Source organism: Lolium perenne, chromosome 7 (assembly GCF_019359855.2).
Source record: "Lolium perenne isolate Kyuss_39 chromosome 7, Kyuss_2.0, whole genome shotgun sequence".
Lineage (NCBI taxonomy): Eukaryota > Viridiplantae > Streptophyta > Magnoliopsida > Poales > Poaceae > Lolium > Lolium perenne.
In genome coordinates, this window is record NC_067250.2 from 102,399,262 (window position 1) to 102,426,505 (window position 27,244).

Genomic DNA, 27,244 nt, shown 5'->3' on the forward strand with positions numbered 1-27,244 from the left:
GTTATGTTGCTTGGTCTATTTGGGTTCCAAAAACCCTTGTTGCTAACAAAAGAGGACCCATTGAAAAATGGGTACCTAAATCCAAGAATTGATCTCATGTAGGACTATGCCGCCGGAGGTTCAAAATGGGTACTTGATAGTGGATGTACAAGTCATATGACCGGTGGCAAGAACCTCGTCAAGGAGTTGAGGCCCAACATAAATCATATCACCGTCTCCTTTGGCGATAATTCTACATCCGAGGTACTGGGTTTTGGCAAGGTTGTGGTTGCACACAACATTACTCTTGTGGATGTCATGCTTGTCAAAACCCTTGGTTACAATTTGCTTTCCGTTTCCGCCCTTGGCAAGATGGGTTTCGCCGTCTTTATTGATAATGATATTGTGGTCCTCTTGTGGAGCAAGACTCTAAAAGTCGCATTCGTTGGGTATCGCGAACACAACTTGTATGTGGTGGACTTTTCGGGGACCACCATGACAAGTGCGATGTGCCTATTCGGAAAGGCGGACGTGGGTTGGTTGTGGCATCACCGCCTAGCCCATGTCAACATGAGAACTTTTCAAAGTCTTCACAAGGGGAACCATATTGTGGGACTAATGGAAAATGTGTCTTTTGCCAAAGATCGTGTTTGTAGGGCTTGTGTTGAAGGCAAAATGCATGACTCTCCGCACCCAAGCAAGACCATCATCTCTTCCAAGAGGATCTTGGAGCTCCTTCATGTGGATCTCTTTGGTCCCGTTACTCATGCAAGCCTTGGTGCAAAGAAACATTGCTTGGTGATTGTCGATGACTACTCAAGATACACTTGGGTCTACTTTCTCAAGACGAAAGATGAGACTCAACAAATATTCATTGACTTTGCTACCGAGGTGCAACGCCAACACAATCTCCTCATTGTGGCAATAAGAAGTGACAACGGCTCCGAGTTCAAGAACTACACACTCAATGATTTTCTTAGTGATGAGGGGATTCGTCATCAATATTCCGCTGCTTACGCCCCTCAACAAAATGGTGTTGCGGAGAGGAAGAACCGGACTCTTATGGATATGGCAAGGTCTATGATGGCGGAGTATAAATCCCGCTATAACTTTTGGGCCGAAGCCATCTCCACCGCTTGTCACTCCTCTAACCGGCTCTACCTCCGCAAGGGCTTGAACAAGACTCCATATGAAATACTCACCGGGAACAAGCCTAATATCTCATACTTCAAGGTGTTCGGGTGTAAGTGTTTCTACAAAATCAAAGGGGTTCGTTTATCTAAATTCGCTCCTAAAGCTTTGGAGGGTATATTTGTTGGTTACGGTGCCGAGTCTCACACTTATAGAATCTTTGATATAGCCTCCGGGATTATCATTGAATCTTGTAGTGTGAGGTTCGAAGAAAATGATGGCTCCCAAGTGGGGCAAGTTGATGTATGTGCAGGTGATGAAATACCTCAAGATGCCATAGTAAGAATGGGTGTGGGATTTTTCCGTCCCATTGAGGGACACGGTGTGGCGTCTCGGGAAGGACTATGCTCTACCACGGTGGAGCCCTCATCTTCTCAACATCAACAAACCCCATCAAGTGAAGCAAATGATGCACCAACCCAAGAACAAGAACAAAACCCTCCCTCTTGTGTGCAAGATCAAGGACAAGATCAAGGGCAAGATCAAGGACAAGATCAAGGTCAAGATCAACCAAGCATTCATGATGGTTCCGGCGAGTATCCATTTGATATTTGCTCCGCACCAAATGATGTCCAAGATCAAGCACATGATGTTGAGCACTCTCAAGAAATTGTAGTTGCTCAAGTTGAAGGTCAAGACGGGGACCCAAAAGATCAAGTTGATCAAGTGATACCTCCAAGGCCAAGAAGAACCAAGGAGGAGATCGAGGCCCGTCGTTTAGCAAGAAGAGAAAGGAACCTTGAGCTTCGTGATCACACTCATGATAAGGTTCTTGGTGATATAAGGGCAAAGGTTTCCACAAGAAGGCAATTGGCTAATTTTAGCAACCATCATGCTTATATCTCCCTAGTGGAACCCAAGAAAGTATTTGAAGCCCTTGAAGATTCGGATTGGTTGGAAGCTATGCACGAAGAACTCAACAACTTCAAGCGCAACAAAGTGTGGACCTTAGTAGAGAAGCCAAAGGGGTGCCGCAATGTTATTGGCACTAAATGGATATTCAAGAACAAGCAAGATGAGTTTGGAAATGTTGTGAGGAACAAGGCAAGATTGGTGGCTCAAGGGTTCTCTCAAGTTGAGGGAATTGACTTTGGAGAAACCTATGCTCCCGTGGCTCGCCTTGAGTCCATCCGTATCCTTCTTGCTTATGCATCGCATCATAACTTTAAGTTACAACAAATGGATGTGAAAAGTGCATTTCTTAATGGTCCTTTGCACGAAGAGGTTTATGTTAAGCAACCCCCGGGGTTCGAGGATCTCAACTTCCCTAACCATGTCTATAAGCTTGATAAAGCTCTTTATGGTCTCAAACAAGCTCCTAGAGCTTGGTATGAGCACCTTAAGGAATTATTGGTAGACCGTGGGTTTGATGTTGGGCTAATCGATCCCACTCTTTTTACTAAGAGGGTCAATGGGGAGCTTTTCATTTGCCAATTATATGTTGATGATATTATCTTTGGCTCTACTAACAAAGCTTTCAATGATGAATTCTCAAAGCTTATGACCGATAGGTTCGAGATGTCTATGATGGGAGAGATGAAGTTCTTCCTTGGTTTTGAGATCAAGCAATTGAGAGGAGGAACCTTCATCAACCAAGCAAAATATCTCCAAGACATGCTCAAGAGGTTCAAGATGACCGAGATGAAAGGTGTTGCCACTCCTATGGTTACCAAATGTCATCTTGCACTTGATCCCAATGGTAAAGAGGTGGATCAAAAGGTATATCGCTCCATGATTGGATCCTTGCTTTACCTTTGTGCATCTAGACCGGACATAGTGTTGAGTGTTGGTGTGTGTGCAAGGTATCAAGCTTCTCCTAAGGAGAGCCACATGATAGCTCTCAAGAGAATCTTTCGATATTTGGTTGATACCCCAAGATATGGTATTTGGTTTCCCAAAGGCTCAAGTTTTATTCTCAATGGATACACCGATGCGGATTGGGCGGGAGACAAGGATGATAGGAAATCAACCTCCGGGGCTTGCCAATTTCTTGGTAGGTCCTTGGTGTGTTGGTCATCTAAGAAGCAAAATTGTATATCTCTCTCCACCGCCGAAGCCGAATATGTTGCCGCCGCAAGTGGATGCACTCAATTGTTATGGATGAGGCAAATTTAAAGGAATACGGTGTCATTTGTGACAAAGTGCCTCTATTATGTGACAATGAAAGTGCTATCAAGATTGCCTATAATCCGGTGCAACATTCAAGAACGAAGCATATTGAGATCCGGAATCATTTCATTAGGGATCATGTTGCCCGTGGTGATATTGAGCTTATCTATGTTCCTACCAAAGATCAACTTGCCGATATATTCACGAAGCCTCTTGATGAAGCAAGGTTCACTTATTTGAGGAATGAGCTAAATATCATTGATTCAAAGAGTATAGCTTGACCATCTTGCAAACACACCTTCGTCTCAAAACTTTATTTGGTTTAGATGTGGGCATGGAAATAGGGGGAGTGCGGTTTAAATTATTGAGCTATCCCTCGCCCATAATGCCAACATTAAGAAATCATTCTCTTTATATCATATGTTGATATGTGAGCTTCAATGATGAGTAGTGGTTTGGACCCAAGATATATCTTCGCGGTGCCATGCCACAACACTCATATATGGTGGCCTAGGCCACCACACTCTTCTTTGTGAAGAGTTGGAGTTATATGGATCTTATCGCCTTTTATCTGACAACCCCATGTTCTTATGGGAAATCACTCTAGTTTGGCCTTATTTGCTCATATCTTGCAAACTTGAGTGATCATGTACCATTAACAGTTTGTATCTTCTAAAACCTAAGCCTACTCTCTCCTATAAGCCACTTCCATCTTGCTCATTTGTCATGTTTGGTAAAAAAACTTGGAGTTTGAGGTTTTTCTGTCGGATGATCTAGGTTGCTCCATCTTATTGGTAAATTTGCATCTTATATGTGATGTGATACATTATTGCATCACATATGGGTCTATGCAAATAACCAACAAAAGATGGGCCGGATTCCCGGTGTTCTGGAATTTTCCAGAAAACCGGATAATCCGGCCCCAGGGCACCCCGGAAAATCCGGCCCGGCCGGATTATCCGCCCTAAACTAGGGCCGGATTATCCGGCCTGGGCAGATCATGAAAGGGCTGAGGACGAGGCCGCGGGGGGAGGGGGGGGGGGCAAACGGTTCACACCACCCCCCACGCGCCTCTCTCTCCTCTCTCTCCTCTCAAGGTCGCCGGAACTCCTCCTCCTCGCCGGAGATGCTCCGTCCGCTCCCTCTCGGAGTTTTTGGGTGGATCGGGTGCATCTCCTCCCTAGCTACCTTCTCCTCCAAGCGGTTTCCACAATGGATGTGGGTATGATTCACAATCTCTAACCCTAGATGTTGTGTTTTATATGTGCTATTTTCTTGGTGGAATTGGTGTCTAGTTGTTCCAAATCAAGTGTAGTATACTCCTCTTGCATGCTATGAGGCCGATCTGGTCTTAGACAAGTTTTTGATTGGAAGAACTGCAACTTTCGCAGGGCCGGATTATCCGGCCCCCGCCAGACCGGATTATCCGGCCAGGCCGGATTATCCGCCCCCAGGAGACACCGGATTATCCGGCCTGGAGCTTCATCGCCGCTGCAGTTTGTTTCAATTTATCATGTCTAGATTTGTACCGACTTATAGTATGTTTCTAGAGTATATTACTGTATCTTACATGACTTATGAGCATTACCTTCTCTTTGCTACCCGCCTTTGCTTCTCACAGGTGGTGCTTCTCAGGGTGGTCGGAGACGCTCTAGGCATGATCGATCAAGTGATGAGTTTGCACCCAATGCACCTCGCAAGTCCGTCGCTTCAAGGCGGAAGAACAAGGAAGTGAGGGAAAACTACAAGACCATGGACCCTATCTCTTATTCCGCTATCCGCTTGAAGAACTGGTATGAAGACCTCCCAAGGGATGAAGAGATAGAGGGCAGGAGATACTGGTGCATGGAGCAGGAGTTCATCTACAGGGGCATCTATGAGCCCATGAAGAATCTGAGACCCATGCAAGCTATCGATGTGAACATTCTGGCAGTCAACAATCACTTTGAAGATGCCATCTGGGTAGCTGGCAGGATGGGCTTGCTTGATATCATGAAGATTCAATGTGACTATAGCCCAGATTTGGTGAAGCAATTCTTTGCCACTTTGGCAATCAAGAAAGATGAGGAACACACTATGGAATGGATGACTGGCTCCACTCACTGTAGTGCCACTCTGCGCCGATTTGCTGGTATTCTTGGAGTTCCTGCAGACGGGGGTCGTCGCCTTCATGGACCACAGCAGACAGATAAGAATGCACTGGTTCATCTCTATACCTCAGCGGGAACAGTTGGTTTTGCCAAGGGGCTACTTCCCATCTACAGTCAGTTGCTCCGGTTCTTTCGGGCCACCATTTGTCCAAGTGGTGGTAACAATGATGCTCTCCGGGGATTAAGTGGTACAGGGATTACATAGATACATGTTCATGTGTGTTGGATGTGGTCAGTCTGTCAAAAGAAAACAACAAAAAGTTCATCAGGCCGGATAATCCGGGCCGGATATTGTGGAAATATCCGGCCCCCAGTTTTCGGCTAAGTCCTTGAGGAAAAACAAGTCAGTATAGGGGCTGGACATTTGCCCGGATATTGTCCCGGTTTTGTCCCAGGGCCGGAATATCCGGGCCGGACATTTTGGAAATATCCGGCCCCCTCGAATTTGGCTAAGGACCTGAAGAAAAACAAGTCTGGCATGGGGCCGGACATTTGGCCGGACATTGTCCATGTTTTGTCCCTGAGGCCGGATTATCCGGGGGGGGGGGGGGGATTATCCGGCCCTTACTTAGGCCGGAATATCCGGCCCCCCGGAAGCAGCAACGGCTCATTTTCTGGGGGGGTATAAATACCCCCTTCTTCTACCTTGGTTGCTTGCTCAATCATTGCACAAGAAATCTGCCAAGCCACCTCCATTAGAGCCACCTCAAGAAACACAAGATTTGCAAGATCTCCTTCCTCCCCCAAACAAAGCTCTTGATCTTTGGAGATTCGAAGGAGAAGACACCGATCTACATCCTCACCGAAGCGATTCTCATTTCCCCCTCTCTTGTTTGAGGGATCTCATGCTAGTGTTCCTATTTGGTTCCCTAGTTGATTTGTGTTGATGTATTGTTGTTGATTGTTGTGTTGTAACAGATTTGGGAGCCTCCAATTCGGTTGTGGATGTGTGCCCCAAGAACCTTATAAAGGCCCGGTTTCCGCCTCGAGGAAATCCCTTAGTGGAAGTGGGCTAGGCCTTCGTGGCGTTGCTCACCGGAGATCTGAGTGAAGCCTTCGTGGCTGTTGGTTTGGCTTTCGTAGCAACCACACTCCTCCAAACGTAGACGTACCTTCTTGTAAAGGAAGGGAACTACGGGAATCATCTCCGTGTCATCGCGTGCTCCACTCTCGGTTACCTCTATCCTATTCTTTCTCTTATATTGCTTAGCTATATCTTGCTTAGTTGTTAGCCTTGTCATATAGGTAAATTCACTTAGTTGCATATCTAGAGAATTTACCTTTTGTGTCAAGCCTAAATTGAAAAAGAACTAAAAATTGGTTAGCACCTATTCACCCCCCCCCCTCTAGGTGCGGCATACGATCCTTTCAGAAGCGTTGTCATCAAGATCAAGCGGGTTGCGCAAGGCAAAGGTATGGCCTTTCTATGTTTTCCTTTTATCGGTCTCAAGGTGGTTGTTGGGAAACCGGGTTATAGGATAGATAGCCGCACTATCAAGAGGGGCTTTCGGTTGGGTAACTTGATCACATCGTCTTAGGGAGCTCAATCATTTGCATACTTTGCATATCCATATTGCTTCTTGGTATTTTCTGTGTGAGGTTCTTGAGTTTGCCGCTAGCTTTTCAACAAGCCCAAGGTCATCGAAAATGGAATCCGCATGCATCTTCTATTGCGTTTTCGAGTTTGGATGTCTTTACCATTTCTTGATGTTGGGAGACTCCCTCTCTAAAATCATCTAAAAATATTATTTGAGGAGTCTCAATATTTCCAACCGGCTCTGGCACTCGCGCACACCGGGCCCCACTCTAGGGGTTCCCTGGCCCATGTCCGGCTCCTGGCCCGGTGGCCGCCGGACCAACCGGCCCAGCACCCGGTCGACCGGCCTGCCCCTGGTTGGACCTCTTGGCCTGCTGTGCGGCCTGCCTGCCCCACCCGGCCTGCCTGCCTACGCTGCCGGCCTTTGCGCCGGCCCGTACGGCGCAGCCCGATGTGGACCGGCTGGTCGGCCAGCTGGACCGTTTTTCTGCATGTTTTTCTTCCCAACGGCTCTATTTTTCTTAGACTATAAATAGGCCTTATTCCACCTTGGGTTGGGTAAGTTCTTCCACTCTCTCTCCTCCGTTGTTGACTTAGAAGAACTTGCCCTATCTCTTGATTCCCCCATGATTCTTTCTCATTCTTGAAGGATCTAAGAGAGGAGATCTAGATCTACAATTCCCATAAATTCATTTCTCCTCTAAGTGAGGGGAACCCATTGGATCTAGATCTTGGAGTCATTTGGTAATTTCCTCCATTGTTCTTCCTCTCTAATCTCATCCTAGCATTTGCTGCTTTGGTGGGATTTGAGTGTGAAGGATTTGAACACCTTTGGTGTTCTTGCTTTGCATCATTGCATAGTCTTGAGCTCTCCGCCATGATTAGTTCGAGTGAGAGATCGTGAGCTTGTTACTCTTGGAGGGTGACCTCCTAGTTGGCTTGGTTGGTATTCCGGTGACCTCTTCGTAGAAGGTTGTGAAGGGACCCGGACTTCTCCTTCGTGAAGCTTGTGAAGTGGTTGTGGAGCTTGCTATCTCCGGAGTGGAGGAAAAGCTAGCCATAAGAAAAGGGCTATTCCTTCGTGGAATAGGCTCGGAGAAGAAGGTGAGCCTTCGTGGCGTTGGGAAATCCTCCGTGGGATCCCCACCTCTCCAAACGTGACGTACCTTCTTGCAAAGGAAGGAAACACGAGAATACATTTACGTCTCCGCGTGCCTCGGTTATTTCTATACCCGAGTTTACTTTTCTTTGTGATAGCTATGAGTTTGAAGTATTTATTATATCTTGCTATCACTTGTTGTTCATATATCTATGTATTATGTTGTAATGCCCAATTAAATACTACAATAATCTTTATTTTATCATAGCATGCATTGACATGCCCTCATATTTGTTTATTGCTTATTGCTGAAAATACAAACAAAGTGCTGCCATTTTTTTTTATTGTTATCTTGTTAAATGCGGGAGGTATGTTCACCATAAGCACGAAAGAGGTGAGCTGAACCAAAATCCTGCCATTCCGTTCCTCGTTTTTTTCAAACCGAACACGGGTACGGAACCAGTCCGTTTCAATTTTTTTTTCCAAACTAAACACGAGTACGGAATCATTCCATAACGTTTGAATGGAACCATTCCGTTCCATGCCTCGAACCGAACACATCCTAGGTTCGGCACACCGATGGAAGAAACAAATAACAGAGCACGTGTTGTTACAGTGGCCGTCCGCCCGATGAATTGGCATGCAGAGTAGAACGTGGCCGTATATGCACCGACGGCATCAGGTAGGATTCGGCGGATCGCGCGTCTCTTTTTTTTTTTGAGACCCCTCGATCTGTGTTACAGCTGTAGTATCTGAACTTATGCACTAACTCAACACCACACTCACACCACACACACGCACACCACTAGTGCACAAGTTAGACTCTAGAACTATACACACAGCACACATAATTTGAGTGTCCCTAGGAGCTAGTAGTTGTGGCACATATGTGTGGAGGGGATTTTATTTGGGACCCAGAGCCCCGGTGAGACATCCCAGAAAATTCGGCCACCAACGGGACTCGAACCTGGGACGGGCTGGCCGGCCACTGCCGCGCACAACCACTGCGCTACATGCGCGTCTCACGTCTCTGTGCTTCCAGCGCAGCGCCTGCCGGCCGATGGCCGAATAGCGAACGGCCAGCTTGCGACCCCGCCATCCGGGAGCACCGGGAGTCCGGGACCATACAGACGATTGCACGATACGATGTCGACGCCGACGACGCTACAGGTTGCCATGCAGCCGGCTCAGCTATCCCTATCGATCGCAATCGCCTTCCTTGGTTCATCTTAATCTGTCGTTGTAGTACCTACCAGAGCGAATGGTTGTCGTGATTTGAGTTGGCACTTAATTTCCAACAGAATTTAAGAATTTACTGTATTGAAATGCGCTGCTAGTATAGCAATGGCAATGGGTATGACGTGAAGTCTTTGTTTTTCTCGCTGGAAAACAGTTCCAGTGTTTGGTTTAGACTTATGATTATTCACAAGTTCAGGATATATACAAGTGACAAGTATTCAAACTTCATGGTTTATTTCGCTGAACCTCTACGAGTTCAGGATTAAAAATAGACTTTTTTTCCCTTTCTCAAACAACCTCATGACTGTATGTAGCCACATAGCCAAATGCAACAAGAACGGCTAAGAAGCCTCATAGCCATACAGAGGCAGGTAGTTCGTGGCTCCCAAGTGTTGCTAGCCAGAGAAATCTTTCGCTTAATAATTTGTGGTTGTATGTACCCAAAATTTGCAGATTTTTGTTCAATAAAGTAAATATATTAATATCAGCCTCTACAACAAAGCAATACCCAAAATATGCAGATAGGGGGAAGCATTCTTGTTCTTGGTCACATCGTCTGAAACTCTGAACACCGTTGAGCACTTGTTTTCAAGAAATGGACAGGCTAAGTCACTAGTTCATGTCACAAATCCAACTGCAGTCAGACGCTCAATTAAGCTTATTTATGCTCATTTATAAGTTTGGAGGTTACGATCTTACGCGCAAGGACATACTCGGGTAATCCTACAAACGATTGCACGGTACGATATCGACTCTACAGGTTATGCTATCGCTATCGCTATCGCCTTCGTTGGTTCGTCTTAATTTGTTGTGGTAGTAAATCATGGTTGTGATTCGAGTTGGCACTATACTTGATTTCCAATAGAATTCAAGAATTGAATGTTTAAATGCACTGCTAGTATATATAGGTACTGTATGACATGAAATCACGGGACTAAAACCTTGATTATCATGGATCCTGCAAAATTTCAACTTATTACTCTGAAGCAAAATGAAGCAAACCCTTTTAGTTCTGCATACTAACGTGCCAAAAAAAAAAAAAAGGACCTGTGCCTTCAGTGATCGACGGAGAAAGCCTAAAAGAGCTCGAGCTCGCCTTGCCGAATGCCGACCCGAAGCCAGGCATGGTCATTCAGTGTCTGATGGCGCCGGGCGAGCGTCTTGGTCGATCGGAACCCACGGGCCGGGCGCCGGCGCCTCCAGGGCGGGTGCCCCCCGAACGTTGGCGAACTGCGCGCGGCACGGCTGGTCGTCGCCGCACCGGAGGTTGACGCCGTCGAGGCGCACCCCAATGCACGGCCGCTCCTCGCTGCAGCGCAGCTGCACCGCCACCTTGCTGCTCGACGTCCCCTCGATCCTCCGGAACGTCACGTCGCTGATCTGCACCAGCGACGGCTTGTCGGCGTCGTCGCCGCAGCGGTTGTGGGGGCAGTAGCTCTGGTCGATGACGATGGGGTTGGCGACGTCGGCCATGGCGATGTCCTCGAAGGTGATGTTGGACGCCAGGCCGGGCGGCGAGCCGGGCCACGTCTTGATGCGCAGCCCGTTGGTGGTGCCGCGCACCGTGCAGTTCCGGACCACCAGCCCGCGCACCTCCTCCTCGCCCTCCTCCCTCCCCAGGCTCCCCACGCTGATGCCATGGCCCGGGCCGCAGATCACGCCGGTCACCACCACGTCGGTAGAGCCGGGGCCCACGGACACGCAGTCGTCGCCGGTGCCGATCACCGAGTCGGTGATGCGGACATGGCTCGAGAAGCCCACGTGGATGCCGTCCGTGTTGTGGCTGGCCGCCGGCGCGTGGATGTGGAGGCCCTCCGCCGCGACTCGGCTGCTGCGGTGGACGCTCACGTGGAACCCCCGGCTGTCCACGAACCGCAGGCCCCTCACCGTCGAGTTCGTCACGCCGTCCAGCTCCAGAGTCTGCACACAACCATGAAATGTTGCCCACGCTCGATCGATTAGTACTTAAGTACGGCCAGACTCAGTACCGTCGTCTTGGGCTTGTTTTTCTCGACGCCGCCCTGGCCGTCGAGGGTCCCGGCGCCGGTGACCAGGAGGTTGGTCAGGGCACTGAACGTGATCCAGGCATCATCAGACAAGTGGCATCCTCCAGTGCACGGCCGGAGCACGCCGTCGATCACGAAGACGGGCGCGTTCTTGCACGGGCCCGAGAACTCAACGGCGCCGACGGCGAATGTGCCCGCGGGGACCAGGAGCGTGGCGTTGCCGGCCGTGGAGCCGCACGCGGCGCGCCATGCCGCCACGAACGCCTGTACAGGGGTGATCGACACATAGTTCAGGAAACAGAAGGAAACAAGGGGATCGGCGTGTGGTTCACTTCACTCACGTCTTTGTTGTCTTCGCTGCCCGGAGTCGCCCCGTACTCCGTCACGTCGTAGACGCCGCCGGAAGCGCCATTGCTGACGCCGTGTACGTGGCCACCGCAAACCACTGCGAACAGGTACAGCGTGAAACAGACCTTGAGGACGGTAGCCATGGCGGTCGAAATTCGAAGGTCAGTCGTCGGCTAGAGAACCGAGGAATGTCAGGAGGAAGCTTTTCATCTTATACCCACGTACATGAGCGTCGATCGACAGTGTAAGAGTTATGTTTCCTTGCGCATAACATCGTAACCTCCAGAGTTAAAGATGAGCAGAAATAAAAGCTGAATTGAGCGTCTGACTTCACTTTGGTGCTACCGGTAACTCCTTACTGACATGAACTAGTACTAATTAAGCATGTCCGTTTCATCAAGACAAAATGTTTGGCCTACCATGCCAGAAAATTGGTGAGCCTTGGCACCAAATATTTCACACGTTATGGGGAGCGCTAGGTGTCGGTCGACCGATTTGGGAGAAATCGGTCCCCCCAACGTCGAACGTGACCGTATGATGCTCCTACAGGGAAGGGGCGCTTTCCATTGCCCCACTTGGTTCAGAGATGTCGTTTGACGTCACCCACGCACCCGCTACTGATTTCTGCAAACATCAACTATGTTCGCTCTTCCCTGCGTATAAATCGGTTTGCTGGCGGAAGGCAAAAACTCACATCTCAAAACTCTCTTTACAACATTATTACAGATTAATTTACAACAAAAATTTCCACGATTTCCAACAAAAAATGATAAATCCAACATTAGTCACATCTGAAAAATCTCTTTACAACAATATTAGATATTAATTTACAACAAGAATTTCCACAGTTTCCAACAAAAAATAGTAACAAAAGCCAACATTAATCACATCTGAAAAATCTCTTTACAATAATATTAGATATTAATTTACAACAAAAATGTCATATGTTTTTAACAAAAAAAGTACTTAAATTGCAACAATTGCAACATTATAGTTCTCTATGGAAAATCAATTTCAATAGATATTTTCAGCAAAAAACATGGAGGATTCCAATAAAAAAACCAACTACTTCACCATTACTAATTTCCTATGGAAAATCCCTTTACAACATATTGCATAGATGTTCTCCACAAAAATCACCTATATTTCCAACAAAAAATCACATTGTAAGGCGGCATAGCTGTACCATGAGGTCGTGCATAGTCGAGATGGCGTTCCTACTCCATGGTACTCTCGGTGTAGCCCCTCTCCCGTGCCCTCTTCCTCTGTATCGGTGTGGGGACCTGGCCTGAGCCGTACGCGTCCACCAGTACCTCCCACGCCGGCGATAGCACCACCGTCGATAAAACAACGGTGGTACCAGTGGTTTTGCTGCGGTAGCCACAATGGCGGCGAAACAGGGATAAGAACTTGGGGGCCCGGGGGCATGGCTGCAACTCCCGCGTATGCCTAGGCGCTGGGAGAGGCGGCGAGGCGCTCGCGAGTGCGATGAGGAACAAGGCATACAGACCAGTGGAGAAGATACATCTTCACGAGATAAGGTAGTAAGGCCCACTTTTGTATGCCACGTAACGGGACGTGCGGCGCGAGATGACACGACCGATTTCTAGAGATGGTGGGCAAATTACAAGTGTTTTCCTTATTCTTGCTAAATCGTGAGAGTTCAGCAGGTTTTTTTCCGGGTTTCTTCAGTTTTTTTGGTTGACTTCTGGTTTGGCTGGTTTTTTTTCCATGCGTCTCGATGACGCTCTCCCTACATCTCGGTGGCGTACGTCGGTGACGGAGAAGAAAGTGGTGGGAGATTTTATCACTTTGGCAACTTTGTAATAGGCCCTCGATTTCTATGGAAATTCGTTAGAAGTCCCTAAAGTTTCTGATTCAGCCCCTATTTTGTTTATTGGTGCCATCTAGACACGATGAGTGAGCTCGAGTGATTAGAAAACATTTTAAACCGAGGTAATCACATATCCAGTGTTTTCAGTCGGCTCCAAAGGTAATGGTTATATGTCAACAAAAAAAAATGGACACGGTGTTTATTATGTACCAAATGTACTATAATACTCTTTCCGCCTAAAAATACGTATCTAGATAAAGTTTAGACAACGTATATAGATTATTAGTTTTGCTCCATTTAGAGGTTACTAGCAGAAGTGCCCATGCGTTGCATCGGGAAACAAATACTCAAACGCTCCATCAAATTATTCTATGTTTTGTTTTTTATGAGAATATTTTATTTTGCCTCATTCATATTGGCAATGAAAATAAAATGTCCATTAACTAAAGTTACACAAAAAAAGTTTAGAAGTTTTAAAAATTCACTCAAATTATTTACATTGGGCTTCCTAGGCCATGGTTCATGGTTGGGACCTGATTAAAATTAAATCTTTCCCAAATGATTTGTATATTTTCAATTGTTTAGTTTAAATTAAGTAAGCAAGATTTTAAAAAATCTCAAGTGTTTAAAACCTTTTTAAACCCCCAAACCTTTCAATCTTTTTCTCAAATGAAAATTTTAAAAAATTAAGAATAAAAAAGGTAGAAGCCCCCACTAAACTTGCCGCTCCGGGAAGGCCCGCTACCCAGACCCAGCAGCCGAAGATGACTCCCGAAACTACCCAACCCAACAACCTAGAACCTCGGTCATCTCTCCTCCGAGCGCCGCCAGGAGCCGCTCGCTCCCAGTCCCCCTCCACCGGTCGGTCGCATCAAGTCATGTGCGCCATCCCTGCGCCGACCTTTGCATCTGGGAGCCCCGCGGCTGGCCATCCGAGGCAGCCAATTTGAGCCTCGCCTCCGCAACGGCCGTCGCGCGGTCGGCAGAGAAGTAGTGGCACACACAGTCGCGCGACCTTCTCGGCCGGCTGCTTGATTTTGATTTGCTTTGGATTTCCGTTCCTTCACATTCCATCTGAGCATGGGGGATTCTGTTGCGTGCTCCCTCTCGCTTGCCTTCCTTCGTAGAACCAATCAATGGATTCCTTCCGATATTTTCTGATTTCCTTCCTCAATCAGATTCCTTTCTCGATGGATCCTTCCTTCTTAAATTCCACTCCTTAATCCGGGTCTCGTTCAATTCGTGGGCTCCATATTTGGAGATGTTTGCTGTTCCAAATCAGCTTGTTACAACTCAGAAAATTTAGGCATATAAATCGCTAGAACTCGGTATATGCAAGCGATGTGGGACTATTGTTGACACAAAACTTCCGTGCGTGAGGCAGGGTTATGATATTTTGACCAAAGAAGCCCAACATAGAAGCCAATACAGGCCCCGAACCAGTACATGGCGCCTACCGAAGCGACAAGCACGGGATTGAAATTAGCGAACCGGTACGCTAGTATAGGATGGCATTTGCAGTGTTATGTATTTTGGTGGGAGGGCAAAACAGTCAACTGAAAAATTGGACGAAAATTTTGGCAGAAATCTTAGCTCCTTTATTATTAGGTATAGATGTGTAATTTTCATCCCAAAACTTGCACAATGTTCAAGTTGGATGAGTAAAAGGGTGCGCCACGGTGGCTTGATGGCGTGCGCCCTGTCTTGAAGGTTTTGCCGAAAACCCCCTCCTAAAATTTCTTATTCGTTTCTGGGTATTTACTCCCTCGTGAGAGTCGGTTTCCTAACAAATTGCTCCGGAAGGCTCTCGAGTGTTCTAGAACAAACTCGATCTCCTCCATTCCGATTCCAGTTCGCAAACCACCCCCAAATCGAGCGCCGAGGCCGGGCTCACCACCGCCGACTCCGACCAAATCCAACCGACGCCGCCGGCGACGACGGTGTCAGGAACATCGGATCCCCTCCCCCATCTACAACTCGCGGACTAGTTCGCTTCCCCTGCTCACCATGGAGCGCAGCGACGACGAGGCCAAGCGACCGAAGCGTGCCGACGTCGGCGCCGAGGCGGACCACTTCAGCGCCCTGCCCGACGACCTTATCATCAGCATCCTCGTCAAGCTCCGCGACGCCGCCGCCGCATGCAAGACCAGCGTCCTCGCCCGCCGCTGGCTCGGCCTCTGGGCGCAACTCCCGGAGCTCCATTTCCTCCACGCCGACCCCGACGACATACGCGACGCCCTCAATGCCTACAGAGGGCCGGAGCTCCTCCTGCTCAGCGTCGTCGCGGAGGACGCCTCTCCCGAATCCGTCTCGGCCTGGCTTCCCATCGCCGCGCGGCGCGTCACCGGCGCGCTGCGGTTCCAGAACTCGCCGTCGCCGCAGAGGGGGGACGACTACGACGACGACGACCTGGCGCTCCCGTGCTTCGGGACCGCCGTCGAAATCTTGCTGCATCTACAGGTTTTCAGGCTCGCCTTGCCGGCTAACGGTGTCTTCGCCCGGCTCACCAAACTCTACCTGTTCGGCCTCCGGCTGCGAGGTCCGCCGTGTGGGCTCGGCGATGCCGTCTCGTCACCGCGCTCGCCATGCTTGAAGTTTCTCTCCGTTATTGAAGTCTGGGTTCTCGACGTCCTCACCATCCACTCCGAGTCTCTTGAGTACCTGCTGCTGGAGGAGCTGCCCGAATTGCAGCATCTCGTTGTCAAGGCGCCAGCTCTCCGAGAGTTGGCAGTGCACAATTGCTTGGACAATGCTTTAACATCGACTGAACTAGTTGCCGGCATCTCAGCTCCTGGGCTGGAGTCGCTCATGTGGCCGAATCTCTGTAATCCAGGATCCGTCCAGCTAGGCGCGATGCCACACCTACGAGAGCTTGCCATCGCATCTTTCCAAGTATATGGACAAGACAACACTCCTGCGATGATGAATCGCCGTCTTATGGCTGTCTTGCGGCGCTTCCAAAGCCTCGAAAGCCTTACTCTCAGTCTTACATATCCACCGGTGAGTTCATCTCTAACTTAGTCATCATTATGCCATCACATCATTGTAATGTGCTAGCAATTCAGTAGACTAATGCACCATGGAGTTCAAGCATAAATGATATAGTATGTCTTATTCAGAAAGCCATACAACATTCTCACTTGTTTTGCATAGCTTATTAGTGCACCTCCTCCAGAGAAGAATGTACTAGCTACAGAACTTGATGACTACCCTTGAATGCCCCGCAAGCACAAACCCACAAACACACACGGGGACTTGCAATAAATGTGATATATCTTCTGTCTTTATCAAACTCCTATGCATAATTAACCTTAAGTACCGGCCAACCTGCAGGACATACGTACCTACAGATTCTTGATGGGAGAAATGGGAAGCCTTCCTGACATTACGTTCTTGGCTCTTCACGTAACATCATGTCAACATTCCTTTGGAGCCAGCTTATCCCATGTTTTAAGGATGTGTACTTCCATAAGAGTCCTGCATCTTTATTTTGATGCCAAGCCTGAATGGCATAAGGTGCGGTTTTCCTGTTTCTTAGTTTGTTTATGTAATGTTGTGCTTTCAGGAATGCCGCCTGCAACAATCTTTGAATTTTCACGTTTCGAGGCACGCCTAGGCTTTAGATGCCCTTCGTCTTGTCCTGCTCTCCATCAGCAAATCTTAGCATCTTAGATATGGGTTATTGATCGCACCATACCTGAGGAGTTACGTACTTCTATTCTATTCTAAGTAGAGCTGTTGGTTTGTGCATCTGCGCGGGCATGATGCTTAAATTCATTGGTAAAAATGCTTTGCCTACAATTTAGATGTAATTTGTCTCGGTCTTTTTACAGCAAATCCCTAGTTTCAGTAATATTAATGAACTTCCAATATTATAACCCAATGTCTGCATTTCAATTGATGCACCATCTTTGCACCAAATCTGCACAATAAATTCCTATTTTCTTTGCAATGTAAACAAAAATGTAAGTTCCATCTCGTATGCATATTTTGCTTTAATCGTTCTCTTGCTAGCAAGTGCTTTAGTTACACTGTTAGTAATGGGCAATGGGACAGTTGACTAGAAGTTAAACGGCGGCCCATATTACTTTCTTGGGCATCATCTCTATAGTATGTTGAAAGTGTGCTTAAAGTACCGAGCAAGAACGTTATTTCAAATCAAATAGTCTTGCATTTACCATGACACTTAGTAATCAGATTATATGGCAAGTTAATTATGTGGTGGTGTTAACAGCAGTCCCACTATTTTATCGTGATAACTTAGCTGGATGTCGCCCACTAACCAGCCTATGCCATTGTGAGCAATATTGCTTGATATATCGTTAAATTATTTTATTATGTGTTAGGAGTATTATATTTGTAAGTTATAGGCTGACAAAATATGAAATGCTATCTAGATGTATGCATGCACATCAATTTTAATACTATATACTGTTTCAAAATTGCCTGTCTTCCGCATTTATGAACTACAAATAATAGTACTGAAACTAATATTACTGAAAGTATATAATATGACTAGATGTAATTTCTTACCTCAACTACAAATAACTTACCCACAAGTGGAATATCGCGGCATGAGCAACATGTACTGTGATAGGCTTCGAGATTTTTTTTCTAAGTATTAGGCTAGACAGATGATCGATTTTGACCTGTCAGGCGCTTTTCCAAAGGAAAGCCTTCTCTGCTCCTTCATCATCAGATGATTCTTCAATTAAAGCATCATTAATTGATTGTGATTCTTCTTCCGTAGCAACTCAATATTAGTTGCAGAAACAGTATCCTGGATTAAGCTAATCCTGCTCAAGGCACTGGCACCAGTATATTTCTTGTTGTGCATTGGCCATGCCTCAGCGGAATTGTAGTTGAAATCAAAACTACCCTCTGTTCCAAAAAAACTCTTCTACGGCAAGTTGTACTTTATTAGTGTACCTCTGCAACAATCGGATGCTTCTGTCATTCTTGTAGATGACATATCTCAAAGTATTGAGTCAATTTGGCGGTTCATTTGTGCTAGTTTCACCAAACGAAATCAGTTAATCTGAACACTCATGTGCCCCTTGTTTCAGGAAGAAACTGTGTGCCTATCAGATTGCATTTGTGATGAGCCACAGAAGTGGAAAACCGAGGAACTGGTGCTGGACGGCCTCGAGGAAGTTGAAATCTTCGACTTTGGAGGAACTGAACATGAAGTTGCTGTCGTGAAACCGCTATTCTGTTGGGCAACGGTGCTGAAGAGGATGAAAGTAAATTTACTTTACTCAGTGACTGAAAGCAGAGGTGGAGAGCTCCGCAATTTGTTTCTAAGCTTCTGTAGGCCAGAAATACTTCTGGAATTTAGGAGGCGTGGAAGATTATTTTGATGTCTATGCTCAAGAGCCAGAAGACTAAGCCATCGAATTTCGTCTCTGTGTACTGGTCGTCAGCTGGAGCAGCGTATGTGAGACTAGACTCTAGACCCTCTAGTGCCTTGCTTGTATGATGGAGACACAACGCTGGAGTGTTCTGTAAGTTGGTGATTTCATCTGCAGGTATGATCCCTATAGCAAATATTGGTACCAAAACATAGACATGGCTATGATGCACTGATCTGTAGATTGTTCTGTTGACGCTCTGTTTGCATTGAATGGTGTGAAATGTGTATATTGGTTCCAGGTGTTGTGTGATACGCATAGTGGCCTATCAAAACCAGGTCCAATGGGATCCCTGCTTCTGTGATGCCGAAATAATGAACTGCAATGTTTCAGTTGGAAACTTTTACTGTATTTAGGATATACTTCTGGTCTGTAAAAGGACGTCTTAACACACCAATAGCGCTTCTTTACTAGTACGTGAAGAATTTTGGTATCTGCAGTAGACAAAACGATTTCTTGATTTAGCTCTCTTTGGACACAAAAGTGAAGAACGCTCTGTAAGCTAAAGCGAATTAATTCTCCTGTATTATTCTTCCGTTTGATGGTTTTTGATAGGACAATGGGTCGAGAAGTATGCGTCCAGTGGGGCTAAGGAAGTTTTAATAAAGTCAGTTTTGCAGTCCTTTCCAACGTATACTATGGGAGTCTTCAGATTTCCAAATGGGCTCGTGGAGGATCTTAACCAAATTGTTCGTAATTTTTGGTGGGGGGATGAACATAATAGAAGACGTATGCATTGGATGTCCTGGGACAAAGTCACTAGACCAAAGTCACATGGAGGGATGGGTTTCCGGGATTTTGGTGTGTTCAATCAAGCACTTCTCGCTCGTCAAGCTTGGAGGCTAATAGAAATACCGGACAGCTTATGTGCCCGGCTACTAAAAGCCAGATATTATCCGAATGGTAATTTGTTGGACACAGCGTTTATTCGTAACCCGTCGCCTTCCTGGCAGGGAGTTATGCATGGTCTGGAACTGCTTAAACGTGGTGCCATCTGGAGAATTGGTACGGGGTCTCAGGTTCGTATTTGGCGAGACAACTGGCTACAGAGAAGTGACTCGCTCAAAGTTTCAGGTAAAAAGAAAGAGACACGTTTGCGCTGGGTTTCTGAATTAATTAAGCCTGATACTCGTTCATGGGATGAAGATACAGTACGCAAATATTTTTACCCGCATGATGCTGAGGCCATATTAGCAATCAAGCTCACGCAAAGGCCTTCTGATGATTTTGTTGCTTAGAGTATGGAAGACAATGGAATTTTTACCGTGAGGTCCGCGTACAGGTCTCCAACCATGTCTGGATCGTCTAGCTTCTGGACAGTCAAGTTCTGCTCCTCTAGGAGATAGACCGGTCTGGGACACCATTTGGAAAACCCCAGTTCCTCAAAAGATCCGAGTGTTCGGATGGAAAGCGGCGACAAACACCTTGGCTGTACAACAAAGCTTGCACCGGCGGGTTGAAAAGATTGATCCAGTGTGCTCAGTGTGTGGAATGGATGTTGAGGACGAGCACCATGCCCTGGTTATGTGTACGCCGGCAAGAGCGCTCCGTCCGTGATAGCTTGCGGGCGATCTGGTTCCTGCCCCCTGAAGCTGAATTCCGAAATTCTGGGAAGGAATGGTTCCTGAACATGATCAGCAATGCTTCTAAAGAAACTAGAGTGAAGCTCCTTTACTTGTTTTGGCGAGTGTGGCACCACCGCAATAACATAGTCCATGGAGACGGCAAAGCATCGATCACCGCTTCAGTGTCATTCCTACAGAACTACCTTACTTCCTATTCTGTAACAAATGCAAAATTACAAGATACTAAGGGCCCGTTCGGAGCGTGGGTATAGAAAACATGGGAATGTGAGGAAACAGAGGAATATGAAAGGATGGTGGATGCAAAACTGAGGATCGAGAAACCACGGGAAAATTATAGGAATTACTGTTCGGATGGGTAGTGAAAACTGCAGAGTTATTTGAATTGTTTATAAAGCTGCACAGTGATTGCTCTTGTCCTCTATCTGACGCACCCCACCTGAATGGATTTGTTTATTCGGGATCACATGGCTGCAGCGAGCCTCCTCCTCGGGCTTCCGCGCAAACATGAGCTATGGGCAGATGTTTTCAATCCCGTGGAATGGGTGCGACGACGCAAGTTTTCCTCCAAAATACTGTTCACATTTCCTGCGTTCCGAACGCATGCAAAGGAAAATATTCCATAGGAACAGCGTTCCTACGGGATTCTCTGAAATTCCCGTGAGCCGAACGGAGCCTAAAGGCAAGACCCTGATGTTTCCAAGCCAGACATATGGGAGGCTGTCGGATGAGGTGTCCAAATGGCAGCCACCACCGGCGGGCTACCTCATGGCCAGCGTCGATGCGGGCTGGGACGCCTTGAGTAAGCGAGCAGGGATTGGTGTTGTAGTGCGTGATGAAAATGGTGTAGTGATACGCACAGTTTGGAACTTCTTACCTTACAGCACTAGTGCAGAGGAAGCAGAAGCCCATGAATTAGCGCAGCTAGGGAAACGTGAGTCGAGTGGAGTGTTAAACGATTCAGCACCGGACTGCGTGTCGGCGCTAATCGCAAATGATTATAAACCCTTTATTTTATAATCAATAAAGCTCACGATTCCCCTCAAAAAAAAAATATGAAGCAAGTTTTGGTGTATGATTCTTTGGCCTCCATCCGACCACCAGACTAGGCTGCGCCAGAACTCGGCCCCGGAACTCTTGTCTTGGCCAACTCGGAACCCATCTCTCTATCCGTTTTCAAGTGCTAGACTGAAAAGGAAACAGGTTCTGCTGCTATTTGCAAGTCGATCTTGAACTCAACAGGATGTTAGAATATACTCCCTCCGGTAGATATACAGTTGTATATGTGCAATCCTTATGTAATTGTACGTGTATTGTACGATCTGAACTCTGCCTTGTAACCTCCATATATAGATCAATACAAGGCACCACAATGTGTGGTTTTTCTAATCTTACATGGTATCAGACGCAAAAAGCTAAATTCCACCCCACGGGGGAAAGGAACCCAATCTCTCGAGCTCTCCATGGCTCGCCGGTGCTGGCTGGTAGATAGATATGTGGGAAGCGGCGATGTTGTTGTGTTGTCGCTGGCTGGCTGCTTGCGCTTGCTTACGGATAAGGGTTTGCCTTAGGAGGAAGGCAGGATGAGGCTTAGAGGCGGGTGGAGTTCGGTTGTAGCAGACGACAGCGACGGCTAGGGCAAAGTGGCGGATTAGGCGCCAAGGAAAAGACGGATCGGTCGAGAAGGGACTGGTGGCATGCGCCGGCGAAGATGCCACCAGAGAATACGGATATATTCGATTAAGTGGAGACGACTGCTGCCCTTGGGCCTGAACCAGTAGAGATGTATAAAGTGGGTAGTGCAAAAAATGAAGTTTATAAAAATGATATGCCGTGAGTTAGTTTGTATTTTTTACAATTAATACCATATATTTGTAGAAGTAAAAAATGCATGGTAGAGAACATGAGTTATCTGAAGCAATTACAGAATCTCTAGCACCTAAAAAGGAGAAACTGGACACCAATCTCACCTTGCAACACATACACGAGTACATCCAACTTTAGGTACAGCTAAATAACATTCATGAGGATGTCGAGGATGCCATCACTTGGAATCTCACCTCAAATGGAGAGTACTTCACAACCTCACGGAAAGTGTCTTTGACACACGAACACCAATGCTCTCCTCACTTTTAGATTATTGAAAATTTTAAAATCTCATGTTTTTAAGTTTCAAAAATTATGAGTTAAATATATAGATAGATATATAAGGGTGGAGTGTATGCAAGAAAAGCCAGTTAAAAAAATACTTTGTATTTTAAATAATATAAAAAAGACAAATTTCTGACAGTAAATGGTAATAAAATAGTATGAGAGGAAATTTGTTTGTTTTTTGTATTTTCCAAAATCTGAAGTATTTTTTATCTAGACTTTTTTGCACACACTTCCGATAAACATATCTATCTACATATTTAACATCATATTTTTTGAAACATAAAAGTGTAAGATTTTGAAATTTTAAAAAATCTAAAAGTGAAGAAAGCACTGGTGCCATGTGCACCAAATCCTTTTCCACGACATTTCAATGCGCAATTCAACGGAGCTACGGCAACAAGTATCAACAAGAGCAGCGGCTGCCGTATGTTGTAGCGCAAGTTCAACCCAAGATACGAGTACCATCCAGTCTTCGCGTCGAAGAGAGGCGTGAAAATATCTCATGACAGGAGCCGATGGAAAGTACGCAAGAAGAACACGGTAAACGAATACGGCACTTCCTAGGATCCCATCACATCAGTGGACTTGTGACCACTGCTCTAGTTTTTATACCTTGTTTTGTGTACATACAAGAAGGACGGATAATTTGGGGGAGATAAAATACTCCCGAGAAACTTACGAAGAAACTGAAGTCTGACATACATTCTAGTTACTCTACGTACACGCGTTTGAATTAGCTGATAATACTGGATTAGTAAGTAAAACGAATTAATAAACTACTAAATTATATGGCATATGAACCTGGGCCCAGGTCACCTTGAGTTGTACCCGGCGTGGCCGTAGCCCAGGCTGAGGTTTGACCCGCTGCAGGCTGCCCGGAAGGGGTGGTGGACGGGCCTGGGCCGGTAGATGGGCCAGGCTTGCGCCAGCGCCGCGTGACCGTCCGTCGGGGAGTGCTGCTGCTGCGCGTTCATCGGCTCCGGCTTCACCTCCGCCGCCGCTCGGCTGGCGGGGTCCTCCTCGCCGTCGTGGGCGCGCATTCGCTTCCGGCCGATGCAGACGCCGAAGAGCCTCGCGCTCATATTGTCCTCCGTCGGGCAGGAGGGCAGGGGGTCGAGCACGGAAGGGGGCGTGAGCAGCGTGGCCTCCGTGGTGTCTCCGGAGGCGGCGGCGGCCGAGGTGGCGTTGGCGGCGTCGGGCTGCTGCTGCTGCTGGGCGTCGGTGTACTTGGACATGAGGGCGAAGATGTTGTTGCAGAGCTTCTTCATCTGGCCGAGCTCCCGCGCGAGGCGCGTGTTCTCCCGCCGCAGCCGGTCGTTCTCGTCCCCCAGGCTCAGATCGCCGCCTGAGCCGCCGGAGAAGGACGGTGTGTGTTGATGGAGAGATTGGGGCTCCGGGGACGTGCTCGAGGACAGCGCCTGCTCGTCGCCGGACGGCGCTGGTGAGCCCGAGCCCTGCCGCTTCGCCACGGGTAGCGCCATCGGGATCGCCGCGGCCGGCGTCACCTTCCGGCGGTGTATGTCGACGAGCAGCCGCTTCTCCCCTCGCCGGAAGCAGTCGTTGGCGAACTCCCACCTGTCCGGAATGATCTTCCTGAATCCCTGCTCAAGAACCACGCATCAGGACCACGACATTCCGGCAACACAAATCCAGGCCAGATCAAATCAATTAATCAAAGGGGAAATGGAGAGGGGCACAAGCACTTACGTATGTGTTGAGCTGCCGCACGAAGCTGGAGAAGTTGTTGTGCTTGAAGTACTTTGGTAGGAGGTCGCGCGCGAACTCCGCGGGGCGCCACACGACGAAGGTGGAGCCGTCGGCGTTCCAGGAGATGACGTCGTCGACGGCGGGGTCGTCCACGAGCTGGTACGTCTTGTTGAGGAAGGGCGTCGGCAGCACCCTCTGGCCCGCGCCCGCCGCAGCCATATCCGCCGGCGCCGGCGCCGGAGGAGGAGGAGGAGGAGGATGCGTCTCGCCGGAGGCCAGGTCGCCCATGTAACCGCCGCCGCCGCCGCCGGGGCAGATCTGGTCCGGACCGACGAGACGAAACGAAACCGTGGGCGCGCGAGAATGGACGGGGGTTGGGCGGTTCTGGAAGGTTCCGGTGGCGTTGAGAGAGCAATCAACGAACGAAATGAAGCAAGTTACGCGGGGCACGGAACGGGAGGAAGGAGCGGGGAGTGGGAGAGGCAGCGGCGGTTGCGGAGATGATATAAACCCGAGGGCGAGGGCGACCCGTGGCGAGGACGCCAAGTCACGGCGGGCGTGGACGGCCGTGAGCCCTTGAGATGTGGCCGCTCGGGCAGATCCAACGGATGTGGCGGGGGGTGACGAGGATGGGGGAATGGTGGGTGGGGCCTCCGAAGCCGCGAGAAGTTTCGGTGGATTTTTTGGGAGGCCTATTGTTTGTCGGGGCATGGCGGATTCTGGAAGGTTCAAGGCGGGACGGAGGAAAGAATCCGGGACACGTTTCCGGCCCCACCTCCACGAGGCGGATCGCGGAGCCACCACTTTCGCTCTGCGGCCCGTGCCCGTCTGACCAAAACAATCGCGCCCTCGCGTCCGGATGGCTCCAACTGAACAAAAACGTGGCGCGCGGATCCATCCCTAAAACAGATGGCCGCGGCGTCCGGAACGACCCAAAACCGGCCCAAATCTGGGGCGAGTTTGCGTGGCCGCGGACGCCGATGGCTGACCGCTCGCGTCCGCCCCTGGCCCGCGTGTCATAGAAATAAATAAATTTTTTCATTAAAAAGTACCCATTACATTTTTTTAGTCTACTACTTCTATCCTAATATGTCGCCGCCGGGGCCGTGGATTTCACTCGACGCGGGCGACCTGTACGCGTGAGGATTCCACTCCAGCTTACGAGCTGGGTGGCGCGGCGGAGGCCTTCATCCTCCTGCTTTCCGCCCGCGCGCCTCGGGCGCCCCATCCGCTTCCCGCATAGCTCCAGCTCCTGCAGGGCGGCGCGTTCCACAGCGGTGCGCGCCTCGAGGCGGACGCGGCCGGCGGCCTGGGCCTCGTGGTTCTCGTTCCGCCGGCGCATGCGTTCTTGTCGGCCGCGCTCCGCCGACGCAACAGCCTTCCGGGCGCGCCGCTCGGGCGAGGGCATCTGGATGAGGTGGCGCATAGCGAGCAGCTCGTTCTTCTGGCCGAGTAGGTCGCCTAATCGGCGACGGCCGGCCCGGCAGGTGGCCTCGTGCTCCTTCGTCACGCGCGTGAGGTCGGCGAGACGCTCCTCGATGGCGGCGTTGATGCCCGTTTGACCAAAACAAGTAGGGGCGTTTGTTGGAACGCATCGGTGTGGTCGGAGGAGTCGCCATCTGATGACCCACAAGTATAGGGGATCGCAACAGTCTTCGAGGGAAGTAAAACCCAATTTATTGATTCGACACAAGGGGAGACAAAGAACACTTGGAAGCCTTAACAGCGGAGTTGTCAATTCATTGCACACTGAAACAGACTTGCTCGCAAAAGTTTATCGGTAATGTGATTTATAGCAATAGCGATAGTGAAATAACAGCAGCAGAGTAACAAAGACAGCAGTAGTGATTTTAGTAAACAGCAGGATTAAAATACTGTAGGCACGGGGCGGATGAACGGGCGTTGCATGGATGAGAGAAACTCATGTAACAATCATAGCAGGGCATTTGCAGATAATAATAAAACGGTGTCCAAGTACAAAGCAATCAATAGGCATGTGTTCCAATTATAGTCGTACGTGCTCGCAATGAGAAACTTGCACAACATCTTTTGTCCTACCAGCCGGTGGCAGCCGGGCCTCAAGGGAAACTCTTTTGGATATTAAGGTACTCCTTTTAATAGAGTACCGGAGCAAAGCATTAACACTCCGTGAACACATGTGATCCTCACATCGCTACCATTCCCTCCGGTTGTCCCGATTTCTGTCACTTCGGGGCCATCGGTTCCGGACAGCGACATGTGTATACAACTTGCAGGTAAGATCAATAAACAATGAATATCATGATGAAACAATAACATGTTCAGATCTGAGATCATGGCACTCGGGCCCTAGTGACAAGCATTAAGCATAACAAGTTGCAACAATATCATCAAAGTACCAATTACGGACACTAGGCACTATGCCCTAACAATCTTATGCTATTACATGACCAATCTCATCCAATCCCTACCATCCCCTTTGGCCTACAGCGGGGGAATTACTCACACATGGATGGGGGAAGCATGGCTGGTTGATGGAGAGGCGGTGGCGGTGATGATGGCGATGATCTCCTCCAATTCCCCGTCCCGGCGGAGTGCCAGAACGGAGACTTCTGGCTCCCGCGACGGAGTTTCGCGATGTGGCGGCGTTCTGGAGGCTTTCTGGCGATTTCGACTTCTCTCCGTGCGTTTTTAAGTCGAGGCCAATAAGTAGTCCGAAGGAGGGCGTCGGAGGCCGGCCGAGGGGGCCACACCATAGGGCCGCGCGGGCCCCCCCTAGGCCGCACCGCCTTATGGTGTGGGGCCCTCGGGCCTCCACCTTACTTGTCCTTCTGGCTCCGTCGATGCAGGAAAGTAGGGCCTTACGCATAAATTCCGAGGATTTTCCCGAAAGTTGGATTTACGCACAAAAACGAGAC

General features: G+C 48.5%; 3 protein-coding genes across 3 annotated transcripts; 1 reads left to right on the top strand and 2 right to left on the bottom strand.

The window, feature by feature from the left end:
- Positions 1-10,198: 10,198 nt before the first annotated feature.
- Positions 10,199-11,974, bottom strand: LOC127312725 (exopolygalacturonase). Its single transcript, XM_051343271.2, has 3 exons — positions 11,652-11,974; positions 11,293-11,574; positions 10,199-11,224 (listed from the first exon to the last, which is right to left on the bottom strand). Exons 1-3 carry the CDS (start codon positions 11,799-11,801, stop codon positions 10,433-10,435), a joined length of 1,224 nt encoding a protein of 407 aa, XP_051199231.1. The 5' UTR covers positions 11,802-11,974; the 3' UTR covers positions 10,199-10,432.
- Positions 11,975-15,175: 3,201 nt separating this feature from the next.
- Positions 15,176-19,525, top strand: LOC127316438 (putative F-box/FBD/LRR-repeat protein At4g03220). The gene is made up of 3 exons (XM_051346829.2): positions 15,176-16,492; positions 16,826-17,008; positions 18,559-19,525. Exons 1-3 carry the CDS (start codon positions 15,500-15,502, stop codon positions 18,850-18,852), a joined length of 1,470 nt encoding a protein of 489 aa, XP_051202789.1. The 5' UTR covers positions 15,176-15,499; the 3' UTR covers positions 18,853-19,525.
- Positions 19,526-23,197: 3,672 nt separating this feature from the next.
- Positions 23,198-24,941, bottom strand: LOC127316437 (heat stress transcription factor B-2b-like). The gene is made up of 2 exons (XM_051346828.2): positions 24,348-24,941; positions 23,198-24,241 (listed from the first exon to the last, which is right to left on the bottom strand). The coding sequence occupies exons 1-2, from the start codon at positions 24,633-24,635 to the stop codon at positions 23,453-23,455; spliced, it is 1,077 nt and encodes a 358-aa protein (XP_051202788.1). The 5' UTR covers positions 24,636-24,941; the 3' UTR covers positions 23,198-23,452.
- Positions 24,942-27,244: the final 2,303 nt, after the last annotated feature.